The 15,293-nt window shown below is 38.2% G+C and overlaps 1 protein-coding gene across 1 annotated transcript in view; it reads left to right on the top strand.

Annotated features, from left to right (window-relative positions):
- The window catches only part of UBE2K (ubiquitin-conjugating enzyme E2K), a 24,580-nt gene extending 14,842 nt beyond the window's left edge, over window positions 1-9,738 (top strand). Inside the window, exons 5-7 of the mRNA XM_010289398.1 lie at window positions 5,258-5,357; window positions 8,986-9,114; window positions 9,467-9,738. Coding sequence (XP_010287700.1) covers window positions 5,258-5,357; window positions 8,986-9,114; window positions 9,467-9,541 — 304 coding nt within the window. The 3' untranslated portion in view covers window positions 9,542-9,738. The remainder of the gene's footprint in view (window positions 1-5,257; window positions 5,358-8,985; window positions 9,115-9,466) is intronic.
- The last annotated feature ends 5,555 nt before the right edge of the window (window positions 9,739-15,293 follow it).

Below are 15,293 nucleotides of genomic sequence, written 5' to 3'. Positions count from 1 at the left end.
TTCCCTAACGGGTGCCCAGTCTCGTATTTCTCCTGTAAATAGTGACTATACAACAGGCTTCCACTCAAAGGCCTTATTCATTTCCTCCCGCCTTCCAGATTCCATAAGCCCTTGTACAAGTTCCCAGAGCTTTTCTCTTGGGTTAACAAGCTTAGTTATTTCACAAATGGAATAAATATTGCAGATTATTTTAATATTTTTTTAAAAATTCTTCCCAGTAGCCATGTTTGGTTGACAGAGTAGAGCAGCAATCTGCTGGCTGCAGCTGTTCCTGTTGTTCTGCTGGATTACCTCTCAGAGTAACTAGAGAGATTGTTTCCAGAGAGGAATGTACAGAACATAAGTAAAAACTTCCTAAATGGAAAATTACTTAGCCTTTAAAAATGAAGAAGAAAAAGAAAAACTGACAGTGTTTTATAATCCTCTTGGGACTCTTTCAGCTCATCGAAATGTAAGAGATTTCTTACCTCAGGCATGCTGGGCACAGCTGGCTTGCCATGCTTTTTAATATTATCACTATATTCACCCAAACTAGGGGTGCTCTTTTTTTTAATGGAAGTGCCCCAAGATACTACCAAAAAAAAAGCCTAAGTAAATAAAATGTATATCAGCTTTCTTTGTTCTGATTCACACAGGTTTCCCATGCTGTTTAGAAATGCAATGCCAGTAGAAAGCCAGGTTTTTGGTCAGGATGTCTGGAGTGGAGGCTTTTAGTTTGAAGTTCTCAGAGGGACAGTACTTCCCCGTAGTGAGCTCTGTGCAGCTTACTCACTGGTAGATGCTACTGGCCTTTCCTTCCGTTTTGTAGATGTCAAACTTGCAAACCTGCATAGTGGCTAAGCAGCATTTTGGGATGGGAGTGGAGGTCAAGGGTTACTGTAAACTTTAGGAGAAAACAGGAGCCAGTTATGTCATGGGACAAAAGCAATGTACTAACATGTGCATGGCGAATAGGATGCTGGTACATAGGAAGTTTTACCTGCAAAACTCAGGATATAACCTGCCAGCTTTTTATTTATGATTGGGCAGGCTTTTGTTGAAGTAGTGTACCCGCTTTGAGTGTTGTATTCCAAGAAAGATGAGAACCATAAGAAAAATTCAGAGTAAAGTGACAAGAATGATGGTCTAAGCAAATATGACCTACAATGAAAGACTGGAAAGCCATTTTAGCATGCAGAATATTAAGCATGGTGAAGCGTTGAAATAGATTTTCCAAGAAACTTGTGAGGATCCAGTTAAGAACAGATTAGACAGAAGTCTGTCTGGAGTGACACAAAACATTGCCTTTGGCAAGGAAGAGAGAAAAAAACTAAAACCCAAGCATGCAGCTAGCTTGAGTTACCAAAGGGAATCGCTTGAATTTATGCGCTCCATGAGATGTTGTGCATAAATCCACACCTAGAAATAAACTTGAAATGCAAGAAGAGCTGGAAATCTTTTTTTTTTTCCCCAGGAGTCTATTCTGAAAAAATAAAACCTTGAAGAGCACTGGAAAATGTAGAAGACCTGTATCTTTCCACTGGAAGTTCATTTTAAGGAAAATAGAACTCCTTTTGTGTCACATTCTTCTCTAGCTTGTGGGCTGCATGTATTTGGGTTTTTTAGTTTTGTGCCACTATTAGCATAGATTTTCCTTCAGAACTGATCATGAGAATTGTTTTTGCGCTTTGCTGATGAGGAACAACTCCTGTCTTACTAGCGTCTGTAAACGTAGTTCTGGGCAGTCATCTCCATCCACTTTATTCTCCCAAAAGAGGATAATGGGAAGGAAGAAGAGCTTTTTAAGGTACTTGGAAAGGAGAATGGGTTTTTAGCTGTCCTTCCAGTTTCTTCTGGGAATCTTAACTTATGTCTGAAAAATTAAGAGTAAGCCTTGTAGAAAATAACAAGACTTTTTTACTTTCTTTGATCAGGAAAGCTAATTGGTGTCCTAAAGGTAGAATATGTTACATGAGTATGCAATAGTTATACAAAATACATCCGACTTTCTTTACCATTAATCACAAACTTTAATTTCCTCTTTTAATACAAACAGCAGCTGAAGCTGTAACAGATTTTCTTTCATGGTTTAAGGATATTTCTTCTTAAAACGTTTGTGTCCAATGAAGACTTTGTCTCGTTATGCATGAGATGTGAAAGCCATTTTGAGACTTGAGACTTGAAAATAAGTTGTAAACTACATTTTTAAACCTCTTTACATATGTAGCTAAACTAGTCTTGTTTATAAACTTATTATTTTAGAGTTTGAGTTCTCTGAGCATATAGCCATCTGTATATCCAAATGGATTAGGGTATTTATTTCTGTTGCTCATTTTGAAATTGGAATATCAGAACAGAAGTTCAAGTCCCAGTATGCTTTATATAAAAATCTACATACATAACAGATGAACAGGGACTGAAAGGGCCTAGCAGTCTTGAAAGCCAGAGACAGTCTGAGTCAGCACAGAACTTTTTCTGGGCATTCATGGCACCTGTGGTCCTTAGTAATGCCCCCTGCTCCCCAAGGTATATTTTTCACTCCTAGAAGGTACGGTGTAAATGGAAGTAAATTGCATGTAGAAGTGACACAAGTGGCCTTTTATGTCTTCTCTACTCTAAATAATGGCATTATTTTCAGGTGTCTCCAAAGTAGAAGGATTTCTGTAAAGGAAAGTGCAGAACAGCTTTTATTTGGTGAAAGTAACTACGCTATCAGTTACAATTGATAGATATTTCATATTAAGTCTATCTTTAAAACTACACCAAATAGTGTAATAAAATTACTTGACTGGGAAAAAAAACTTTGGTTTTCATAGCATGTGTGGTGGATGTGATAATTCCTGAAATTCACTGCATAAAAATAAAAATTGTTAAATCTATGTGACCATAGTAAGGCTTGAAAGGTTTAGCATTCTGTGACATTTGAATGCCAGAATAGTAAACATGTTGCATTACATTCATTTAATACTAGCAGGTACCACTGTGAATTATGTCATCAATGCATACATTAAATAGATTGATTTCGAGACAGTATAAAACATTAGAGATCACAAAGAGCAGGAAATTATAAAATAGCACAAAATATTTCTGTGCTCTTTCACGGAGGTTTTTGTGTTTGTGATTTAGGTGTGGAAAACCAAGACGCTTTGTATTCTTGAGTTTACTTTGTTAACTAGGCTCTCATCACACAACTGAGGATATGTTTCAGTAACTAGGTGTTCTTTGTCTGTTTAAATATAATCTTACTAGTTAATCCCCAGCTTTGTTTCTAATTTAAAGAAACATGCTTTGGCTTGGAAGAAGCAGTCAGCTTGGAACCTGTGAAATACTTAAATTTAACTGGAAGAGAATCTGAAATTCTGGGGGGAAAAAAGTTTATTTACTAATGAATAGGTTTGGAAAAGGAGGATTACATTGTGAAGGTTTTGTGATTTGTCAGAATTCAGACCTAAAAGCGTGAGGGTGTTCTGAAGATTTAAGTCTGCAAAGTTCAGCTTGAGGGACTTCAAGCTGATGTGGCAGTTGGAATGAGACAATATGTGCTAATTAATCTCTGTCACTTGGGATGTTTCTCACTTGGATTTTGATGTAGAATACTGCACTGTGAAAGCTCAGTGATGATTATCCATCTAAAAAAAAAAAAAGTAAGTTTCTAGAAAAATCTTCTAGAATTAGAAACAATTAGGGAAGGATGCCATATTTGAATGGCTAGTGACATAGCATGAAAGCTGTGAATGTAAGCATCTAGGAATATAATATTTGGGTGTCACAAACGTACCTCTGATGTTTTACCAGCATCTGTTCTCTGTTCATCAGTATATTCTGCTGGAGTACCTCAATACAGTGCCTCTGTACTGGAAAATACGTAAATTTCTGAAATCTGAGACTGGAAATAGACTTGCAAACTGCTTCCTTTGTGTCTGGACCATCAGGTCAGACTCTTCCCCACCCACTCTAACAGACTCTCTGCATTTACTTTCTGTCTTCTGAAAAGAAGAAACGAAGTTTTTTGTTGATTCAAAATTCAACAGTTTGTCTGCAAGAAATTGGATGCCTGTGTTTCACAGCTTCCCTCTGGCATTTCATGTGCCATAACCATTTATCTCAAATCTAAGATGTCAGTTTTCCCCACTTACCTTTCTACTAGTACTTGAGCGGAGTAAGCAGTTCTCTGAATTGGTTTGAACATCTGTCTGTGCCTTTACTGCAACAATTAAGAGTCTACTTAACTCTTCAACTCAGCTGAAATACTGGACTCTCACAGATTCTGGGAGGTCCTTATTGGGTTTCCAGTGTGTGCCAGCTGAAATGGTAGATCAGAGTTGGTATTAATGATCAAAATCTAATTTAACTGTATATTTAAAATGTTACAACTTTCCAGATTTACAGTGTGTAACAGTTTCATACTTTTACTTTCCTGAGTGTTTGTTGACTTTTATGAATATACCTGAACACATGAACTTACTAAATTATTGAAGTCTCTTATTCTAAATATACTTTGAGATCAAGATAAATGATGAGAACTTAGAACCTTAGAAGTTCCGACTCTAGAACTATGCTACCTTCAACACAGTTCTTTCACAGAGGCAAAAGAGTGACTTCACAGCACTAACATAACTACAGAATGTTTTCCTGCTTCCAGTAGTCATGTCAGGTTGAAATGAGAGGAAGCTGAGATAATATTTTCAATTGCACATTCTGTAACAGCCAAACCTTTTTATTATTATAGTAGTAATTCACTATGTAAATTGTTAAATGTCATATTAAAACTGATGTAATGCAAAACATACCTAGTGTATAAAATTCCTCATCTGTTACAAGTACTTAAAATATAGGTCACTATTTCTGTATATGACATTACTCTATGAAGAGTGCCAGCAGAGGGAGCACACATGGGCTACCAGTTCAGTACCTAGACCTTACTCAAGGTGCTGTTCTGGTAGTAAGGAAGGACAACATAAACTTAAATTGGCCTTTTTTTTTCCCCCGGATGAAATGAATTGTGTTAGGTGGGCATGGTCGAATGTGTAGGTCAAGGACTGTATTTTCCAAAAGCTTAAGAAAACATTGTTAATAAGAAAGTTCACATTTAAAACCCTATTTAAATACATATATTGAATGGTGTTCTAATACCTATAAGCTGCAGCAGTTTAAAATTACAATTCTTAGAGTTACGATCTGTACATGTACTCTTACATCTTCTATGATACTAGCGCAGCAGCAAAGGTGAGTACAGGCATGGGAATTGTTCAAGTCATTTCAAAATTTTTAATTTTAGGGCAGCAGCAATGACTCTAAGAACAGTGTTGTTATCGCTGCAAGCATTGTTGGCAGCTGCAGAACCAGATGATCCACAAGATGCAGTAGTGGCAAACCAGGTAAGATACTGAGTTGACTGTGAAATTGGTAACACTTCTGTAACTTTTGCTAACTCAGATTAGGCCCCAAACTTTGTGGGAGATAAAGATTTAAAAGAATTTATTGGAAAATTGCCTTACAGTAAGTGTGAGTTACTGTGGTGTTTTGTGCTTTTTACTCTTTGGATTCCAGAGTAAGTAGCAGTTACTTTACAGTGTCAGGAGGTTTATTTTGTTAGTTTTGTTCCTTATTTAGCTTGTCAGAAATGTTAGGAAAGAACAGCATAGTAAAATGAATTGAGTATAACTTGCCCTTTAAAATCTAAGGCTTCTAGTATGAGAAAAGCAATGTGGTACTGGTTTAAAATGAGTTTTAACTTCATGGTGTACTTTGGATTTGGCTTGGTGTGTAGCTCCTCTTCCAGGTTAATATGTATATTGTGGAGCATTGTATTTGTTTTAATGTCAAAATTTTATGAATAGTGACTTTAGTTACTGTTGCATTTAATCCCAAGGAGCAATTTATCAGAATGAAATATCCGATGTATATTACCTTTGCAAGTACTTGAGATAACTATTTTAGTCACTGGTTGAATTGGTATCAGTAGAATTGTATAATCAGCAGGGTTTGTTACTTTTCAGACAGTAGCAATAACTTACAGGTACTAGCAGTAAAATGTCAACTGGATCTTACGCCATACCAGGGCTGACATGGTTCTATTTAAAGTGTTGATGAAAGATAGGAACAGTCATTCCATAATTTAATAGTCTGATGATTTTCAACAAAGTCCCAAGTATGTGCGTGGTGTTTCTCTTTTTCCTCAGGGGACAGAGAGGGTCTGGCTTTCCCACTGACTGGCAGTCAGGGTATATTTTGGTAACAAAAGAACAAAGCAAGCAGAAGGTTCTTACAGGAGATACAGATGAGATTGATGCTGGAAGTCAGAACCCTCCAGGACAGGGTGACAAAGTGTGTGCCCCTTCTCTCCAAAAAATCTGTGTAGGATGATAGATCTGCAGTTTATCAAACCTGTCAGGGTTGGGAGGGAAACATGGAGCCACTGGGTGGGGGAGAACTTTTTGCTGCTGCTATACTCGGTAGTCAGTACACAAGGCTTGGTTGTGGGATTCTGCAGTACTGTAAGGCTGCTCTGAACAAATGTCCCTGAACAGTTCTGTCAGACTGAATTGCTCTGCGCAGGGGGAATTGCTGCAAAGGCCAGCAAGGCCACCAGGCATGTCCCTGCACCATTTTTTCTTGCCGGATGCGTGCCCTTGCTGTCACACTGTCTTTTTATTAAACGAAAGCACTTTTTCTTTTTTCACAAAGAACAAGAATAGTGTTTCCCATTCTGACCCCGATGGCAGAATTTTGTGTGGGAGTCCTAAGTCTCGTAGAAGCATTTGAGCTGGAAAGAAGAGTTTCTCAGGCGAAAATCTTCATGAAACTGCCTAGATTCTGAAGAGCAATTTTCCAGGCTGCCTGTCAGGTCCTTGTGGGGTTGTATCCAGTGGGACTGTGGCATAGATGATGCAGGGAGGATTCAGTTTCTCCTGTTCCCTGCAAATACCTGCATAAAAATTATACTGGGGTTTGGCCTTGAGTTACAAGCATGTGTATGTAGGTAGAAAGCAATTGTAACATCTTTGAGAGATGTGGCAGTAAACACCCAGTTCCTTGTGTTTTGTTTGATGGTGGGATCATTTTTAGTGTTTGAGGGTGTTTTTTTTCCCAAACAAAGAAGAATTAGTTATCCTCCACACTCATTTTTCATTATGTTAATTTACTAAACTATGTGCTAGACTACTAAGCTGTCCAGGTAAATGGCAGTGTGCTACAACCTCTTGAGCTGAATCACAGGGAGAACATGGGGAGAATGCCTGTTTGAATGATGTCAGTATTTTCAGACAACAGCTGTCGGGTGTCAAAACTACTTCAACTGGTTGCTGTTTTTTGTTTTTTTAAGTACAGCAACATTAACTACCTCAGATTCCTGATACAGAGACATCAGTAAAAAGGTGCCTTTAGGCTTTTCTCAAGTCAGTGAGAAGCTAGATTATTTACGGGTACCTAAGTAAAGGAATTTTATTTATAGAACACTGAAAGCTAGTTCTGAATAAAATGCAGTTATGACTAATCCTTTGCACTTCAGCTAGTTGCTTTCTAGGCTTGGCAGTGTATTCAAAAATATTAACCAAAAAATGGGGGAGGATCTCTTAAGAGCAGAAGAGTATAGTACTTCAGGATGCTACTGATGCTTAACTTAATCCTTCCTCTTCTTCTAGTTATTACAACCGAAGAAATTTATTACAGACCACTGTATTTATAACACAGTGAGCTATTTCCAACAATAGATTGTCTCCCATGTTTGTGTTAATGCCATTAATAACCAGATAGTAAATACACAAATTACTTCACGTGGAACAGAATTAGTGGGAGGTGTACAAAGCACACAATGCAGTGTAATTGTTGTGTGTTGCTGTAGAAGTAAAATTGAAAGCAGTAAAAAGTATTGTATTCCCTTTGACGGTGCTTTCTAGATTTAATGATTGTTTTCGTGTATGACTAAAATGCTTAGAATGATTATCAGCTGTGTTTCTGTCCTTAAAATGCATCTACATGTTTGAATAATATATTTTGCAATATCTGGTCTTACTGTTTAGGGCTAAAATTTATTATATATGTAAAGATGGGAATACCTACTTTTTTAAAAAAAGTGTAATGATTAAGGGAAGGAGTCTTTTTTTTTTTTTAATGCAAAAAACTTAAACTTGATATTACATACAAAAGTTGCTAAAATAAGAAACTCATCTTGCTTTTCTGAGTACAATTTATGACAGATGACCCACTTCCTTGGTTTTTTAGTTCTTGGTGCAGGCTGAAAACTCTCTGTGATAGGGTCCGTTCTGTTGTTTATTAGAAAACTTGTTAGTGACAAGATTGGTGCAAAATAATATTTACATACCCTGCATGATTATTTTTTCTGGTAAGTAATAGCTTGCATGAAAAGAGTTGCAGCTTCCTAGCTTTTTGCACATGCTCACCCATTTTTCAGCCCTTCTTTTGTCACATACGCTATCAATATGCTTATTCTCAGGAGGAAGCCTGGTAGTAAAATGTCAGCACTGACTCAAAACCTGCAGACCTACTTGCAGTGTATAAAACCAGGCATATTTTTTAAATGATTAGAAAAATACATTAGAGTAGTATGCAGTATGTACATTCAGGAGATGTTAACATAGGGGTAATTTGTGCACTGCCACACTGAATACAAATTTTCAGTAGCTGTGCTAAATACCATAGAATCATTTAGGTTGGAAAAGACCTTTAAGATCATCAAGTCCAACCATTAATATAAACATAGCTACCTTACTTTTGATCATAGCAGTACACTACTGTACGCATAAAATACCTGCAGTGCATAATTTAACCTAAAGTCAAATGCATTAAATCAAATGCTTGCTTAGGTTGACTATGTGTAGTCCTCATATCCGAATTTCATTTCAAAAACAGCAGTATGGTCAGCGTGAAACACTGTTGAAGGTATTGTAGAAAGAATGATAGATTGGAATCTGCCATATCATCTTGCTTTTTGGTTGGATTGTTGTTTTAACTTTCCCCTTCTCCCCCCCTCTCTCTCTTGTGTAGTACAAACAAAATCCAGAAATGTTTAAACAGACAGCTCGACTTTGGGCACATGTGTATGCTGGAGCACCAGTTTCTAGTCCAGAATACACCAAAAAAATAGAAAACCTTTGTGCTATGGGCTTTGATAGGGTAAGTATATATAACTTAAATATTTTCCAGTAGGGGCAGGGCAAGTGTATGTCTATAAATACAGGGAGTCATTAGTGCACTAAAGTAGACTTGCTACTTTCATGACCTTTTTGTAGGTCTAATCGTTCTGTTTTGCTAATTATTTTTAAGAATCAGTTTTAAAATACTACATTATTAGTAAACCTTGTGAGCTACCCCTGCCTTTTTTGAAACAATTTTTCTCTAAATTATGTTAGGATTTAACAAAAGGTAAACTAACGTTTTCTGATTAATCTGTGAACTTTTTGTTCCACTTCTCAGAGCTGCAGGTTCATACACTGAAAATATTATTGCTTTTCTTTTCTCATTGCAGAATGCAGTAATAGTGGCCTTGTCTTCAAAATCATGGGATGTAGAGACTGCAACAGAATTACTCCTGAGTAACTGAGCCATGTAGAGAGCGCTGCTTCAGTAGTCCAGCTTGCCCCTTCTGGAGGAGCATCACCATCTGTTATTTTTAGGATTCTATATAGATTCTCTTTTAAAACTGGCATTCTTGCCTGATGATGCTATCTAGGCACTATTGGAGACTGAAAAAACTGCTCTGTAAATAAAGCTAATTAAACGTCTGTGTAAATTTAAAAAGGGGAAATACTTTAATTTTTTTTCTTACTAAATATTGTAAAAATTCTTTGAGCTCAGCTAAAATAATGGGGGAAAAACATGCCTACTTTAGTGTTTAGCAGTGTGACGAAGACTAGCAGGAACTTGCTTCAGGATTTTGATTTGGTAATTCAGAAAGCAACATTTTTGAGTATTTGTCATCAGAATTGTTGGTGCCACTCATCACAGCTATCTTACTGTTTTTAACATGGATCCTATGTGCCTGTGGATTGACCTATATTTGCATGCTTGTACTTAATAGACATATTAGGTAGGGTCGCTGAAGAGAGCACCATTGAAATACTCAAGTGTTCTTGTAACTTTTTTCCTGAAAGGCTTTCAAGACTTACTCAAAGTTCCAAATGGTGACCTATTCAGAACCGGTTTCTTCCTAGCTTATTAATTGGGAAACCCCATTCTCCTCTCCCTTACATCGTACAGCTGAAAATCCTCGCTAGATTATGTTTCATCATCTGTGGGTATTGTGTATGCCATTTACAGTAGTCTAGGCTCCCCTTGAAAAGATATATTTTGAATTACTAGTAATGATTTTCACCCATCATGTTTTCTACGCAATCTCGTAAGGAGTATGCCTCAATACAGCACAAAAAGTTAGAGCTGGTTTTCTTTCCTTTATTTTGGTCTTAAATAGATGTAAAATGTTCTTCAGTACATTCTGGATAATACAGTTTCACTGGGTTTGAAAGAGGAAAAAGCTGATTCTCTAGCGTACTGAGAATTAAAAATTTTTTTCTGAGTACTTGATATGATGCAATCAGCTGGTTTTTTTGCAGCGGTTTTCTAGCTTTATTTTGGGCTTCAATTTAAGGATTGCTTACCAGTTACTTTAAAATTAATCCTTGCGTTTTTCTCTAGTTGACAAATGGAGGCTGTGTTGGTATTTTTACTGTACATACTTCAAATGCACATAGAAGTAGAAGTGTGTTCTCAATTTAGCTTTTGGGTTGATGTTTCTGATAAACGAGAACTGAAATCTTACCTTGGCTTGTACATACAGTCAGTCTTTTCATTCGTATTAAAATGACATTTCATCCTGAGTGCAAAAGCTTGAAAATTATTAGTTTTGCAACTTCAAACACTAGTACATCTATTTAAAGAGAGCTGTAATGTCTTTGTGAATATGATGCTAACTTTTGAGAATATATCTGACAAGGAAGGTCAGAGAAATCCTGAGACTAGGGAGTGGGGATTGTGCATAATGGAGTACTGTATAAGTCATCTTTTCCATGACTGGTTTTTCTCCTAAACTGTGGATTAATGGGGTGGGGAAATACATCTGTTTGGGGTTTTTCTGGAGCTATGAAGTACATGTTGAAATAGTTTTCACACTTCATAGACAGTCTGTTTAGAAATCACACTAGAGAAAATCAAGAACATTATTCTATCTGTTAAATATCTGGAGCATCGTGGTGGGGGAACAGAACCAGAAAATAGAGCTGTGGGGACTAGCTAGTTAGGGATGTTCCCTCTACTGCTCTGATGTGTCCAAACTTAAAAATATTTTGGGACACAGACAGTAAATACTTTGAACTCATATCAGTGCAATACTGAATGCATTTGCATAGTCTTTATACTTACTGCTTCTTAAGGTGTAGTCAGTGATCAGTTTTCTTGGGTATTTTTGAGTTAGTGTAAATCATTTGCAATGATGCCAAAGGAGATGAGTTGTTTTGTCTTTCCTTATATTTATTTATTTTTTTTTAAACAAGAAGCTGCTACTGTTCAGCTGGTTTGCTAGGTGAAAACCAGGGACGGTAGGAAACTATGGCGAGATGCCACTTGTGTTAATCTCAAGTTGCTGTCTTTTCTGTTATACAGGCTAAGAACTTCTTGATTACATCAACACTTTTTTTTTTTTTACCCTGGTGGTAATTATAAATTGCTGACTACTTTCCCTTGTTCTTCGCTGCTATTTATCAAAAGAAAGAACTTGGAAATCGTTGTTGGGGACATAAAACGTCTCAGTTATGGGCTTCTGAATGTATCTTTTGAGGAGATGAGTCTCCTAAGAGCAGCAGGTTTTTCCAACAGTATGTAAAGGGATAAAGGCAGGCAGGGAAAGGGGAAGGGGGGGAAAAAGATGGGAGGAGATGGTTCTTGGTTGAGCATGGACACCTCTGAAACAATGCCCTGTTAAGTTTTGCTTCTTTGATGAAGTTACCTTGTTTTCTTCTCTACTGCAAAACACTCATCATCTCCTTTCCCCTTACATGTAGATGTTGGATACTGTTTTTTGCCCTCCCTCCATGTGCCTGGTAGCAAGGGTACCTTGATGCTAGCTCAGGTGCTGGCAGGAGGGAAGCTTCTCAAGAAGTGAGCTGGGAAGGAAACATGACCTAGCACTAAGGAGACATCTGTGGTCTGAAGTCCCTCTGAATTTTGATGTGCGAGTCCTTTATAAGGAATGTTTTTGTAGTTTTGGTAATTATCAGAGTTGAATATAGGGATAACGTATGAGGTTAGTTTAACTGCAGCTGGGGCTGAGCCCTAGGAATTTTGCTGTTAGTATTCAGTTTATCATTATGAGTTTGTACATACAAAATGGTAGTTCTGTTTTCTCTATGACTGAACATTGCTATATTCAGGGCCCTGTGCATTCTCAGACGTGGAGTTGCCATGCAGCCCACTCTAGCTGCGGGCTCAGGCTGCACGTTTACCACTTTCTTACAACAAGACCATAAAACATGGATGCAGTTGCTTTCTAAGTACAAATAAATCCTGCATTGTCTTCCTCTGTAGTGTAAGAAGAGGGCTTGAAACAGCAATTTTGAAGTCTAAATGGCCCTGTTTTTCTAAACAAGGTATTAGTAATGACGCTTACCGATTGCCAGAGCATCATTCAGATTTCACTGCTGAATGTTTCAGTGTGCATCCAGTGAAGTGGTTTATCCCTTGTTTGTTTTATTGGTGGGGAACAAGAAACTCCCATCTGGTCCAGTTCCTCAAAGAGTAAAGTACAGCTTTGCTCAAAGGTAGAGAGGTGCCCTGTCCTGTTGCCGAAAGCCTCCATTGTCCCGTCAGTGCCAAAAGCCCTGCTGTACCCACCCCCACCGCCAAATTCACAGCTTCCTCCTGTTGCTTCTGCCAACAAGCTGTATTCTCAGTATGATGAACTGGTACATTTTGGAGACGGAAGCTTAGAAACATACCCTTCTGGAAAGATGCAGCACTTAGTGCCATTCATTCTGCATGTTCCAGACTTCAATTAAAAAAAACCAAACCAAAACAAAAAAAAACAACCAAAACCCCAAACTTGCCACAGAGTACACGGGGCCTTGACTATAATTGATTTGGTAATATTAATCTGAGCAATTAGATACTAATGGTGTAAGAATGTCTTGCTTTTTTTTTAATTACCACTGTATTTAACTGTTTTCCAAGTAAATTAGTATGGGGATGCTGACATAAGGAATACAGGATCTTTTTGTTGTTGCTCTCTGAAAGGAGGAATTAAATAGCCAGAAAGAAGCTTACCTTGTAATGCCAAATCTGCATTATATGGTGTGGGTAACAGAAACATTTAAACTATGCAAATTTAAGCCTAGCAGCTGTGAATCAGACTAGGCACTTCAGAGCATACAGATTGCTTATTTACTCGGGGAGGGGATAAGGGAAGGGGGGTGAAATCAAAACACATTTTCGCGCAAGCGTTCTCGTTCTCTGCCTTGGTCATATGCTCTGAAGGTGAGGTGTTCAGTTTCCAGCGCAAGGGGAAAGCTAACTGTGTGCACGTCCCCCATTTCCTTCCTAAATACCAAAATAAATAAATACCTAAAGAACAAAAGCTAACTTGGACTTGGAGGCTTGCCCAGAGCGGGGAATGTTAAATAACTCAGCAGTGAAAGTTAGTTTGACTTTACATCCGCTCATCAGCAGATGCAAGGAGTAGATGAGGTGTCCTCTCCTGCTGTGTTTTGTTGATAGAGTTGGTGAGAAGCATCTCGGTGAGCCTGGCCATTGATTTGTGATCAGGTGGTTGGTTTTGTGTGGTTTTGACGAGCAATTGGCTTGACAATAGATGGCAAAAGCGCATTTCATCATCCCCTCTGTTGCGTTCTGGAACTAAAGCGTGACAGTAAACATGCTCATGCTCGTTGGGTGCCTAAAGCTTTTTCTGGGAAGACCGTTTGGTTTTTTCACTGCTATCGTCCTCATTTTCCAGGCACGGCTTGCTCCTAAGGCTAGGCAAAGGGGCAATCACTGCCGTCTTGGTAGCTTTCTGATCTGTTCCCAACCCCTTGGTAAACCATGTAGCTTGCTCTTCCCGTTTGTGGTGTTAGTGTCATCAGCTGATTCATCATTAGCCTCATGAAATCAACTGTCGTTAATGCATTTTGCTTCTTGCTTGGTTATCCAGCTGCAACTCGACTTCAGATTTGTTCTCACTGGACAAACTCTTGCAAATCATTTGCTCTGTACCGTGATGTGATGTTCCTTCTCTGCTGTTACCTGCTTTGTAGGCATCAAGATAGCTAGCCGATAGCTTACGGTGCTGAGCCATTCATCGATGATGTAAGTTAAGATATATGACTCGACAGATGAGGAAATGTACTATGAAAATGCTGTACTTGTCCATTTTACGATTTGCGGCAACTGCTGGTGCTCTGTTGTGGTGTCTGAAGGAGGCTGCCATCATACGAATGCTGATGTCAACTGTTGAAGAACCCTGCTTTTCACTTACCTTTTCCATCCTAAATTCTGACTTTTCTAAATAAAAAAGAAAATAAATATATTTACCAATAAAAAAATATTGCAGAAGGTTGGTTCCTGAGCATCAGCCTTCCTGTACAGGAGGAGCGGGTGGGCTGGAATGCAGCATCAGTGTTTTTTGTCTTGAAAATAAAAACTACACAAACACTTTTGTACACAAACGATTTTTTAAATAAACACACATTTTAAAAGATGTTGATTTTCACTGGGAATGCTTAACAATAAATGCATGTTTCCCTGAAAACAGTTCTCATTTTGTTTCTGGTAATTCGAACTGTTCTGAGATTACAGGGTATACTGCCTCCATGCCAGTAACGAGAGAGAAAGGGATGATCGTTCTCACTATTTGCATTAAAATTTTTTTGAAGAAAATGATGTAAATACAAGCTGTGTAATGAGATTGTGCGTTATTCCAACTAGGACTGCCTCGTGCGCTATCCTAAGAACTCTCTGTACATACACAACACCTCGTGTCTCCTTTCAAAGGCTGTGTCTGAGGAAAGTCGGTAAATCACGGAGGAAAGTTTTTCTTTGTACTTCCCAGCAGCCCTCATGCTCAGCTCGTTTTTGTGCCTTTTAAACCACATACTCCATAGGAACTGCAGTTGGTTTTTACACGGGGAGGGGCAGCCTGTTGGGTAACAGGGCTGCCCTGTTCCTCGGCTGTAGAAGAACCTAGTAGAGATGATGGCTGTCGATTTGTTTGCCACCAATATGTACTATTCCCTTCTTACTTGCATTTGTCAACATTTTTTAAATGGAGTAAAGCGGTTCGGAAGGTAGTGTCTGCCCAGCCGAAGATACGA

Source organism: Phaethon lepturus, unplaced genomic scaffold (assembly GCF_000687285.1).
Source record: "Phaethon lepturus isolate BGI_N335 unplaced genomic scaffold, ASM68728v1 scaffold1136, whole genome shotgun sequence".
In the NCBI taxonomy this organism is placed as follows: domain Eukaryota; kingdom Metazoa; phylum Chordata; class Aves; order Phaethontiformes; family Phaethontidae; genus Phaethon; species Phaethon lepturus.
The sequence above is the reverse complement of the archived record's forward strand: the minus strand, read 5'-3'. Positions and strand labels throughout refer to the sequence as shown.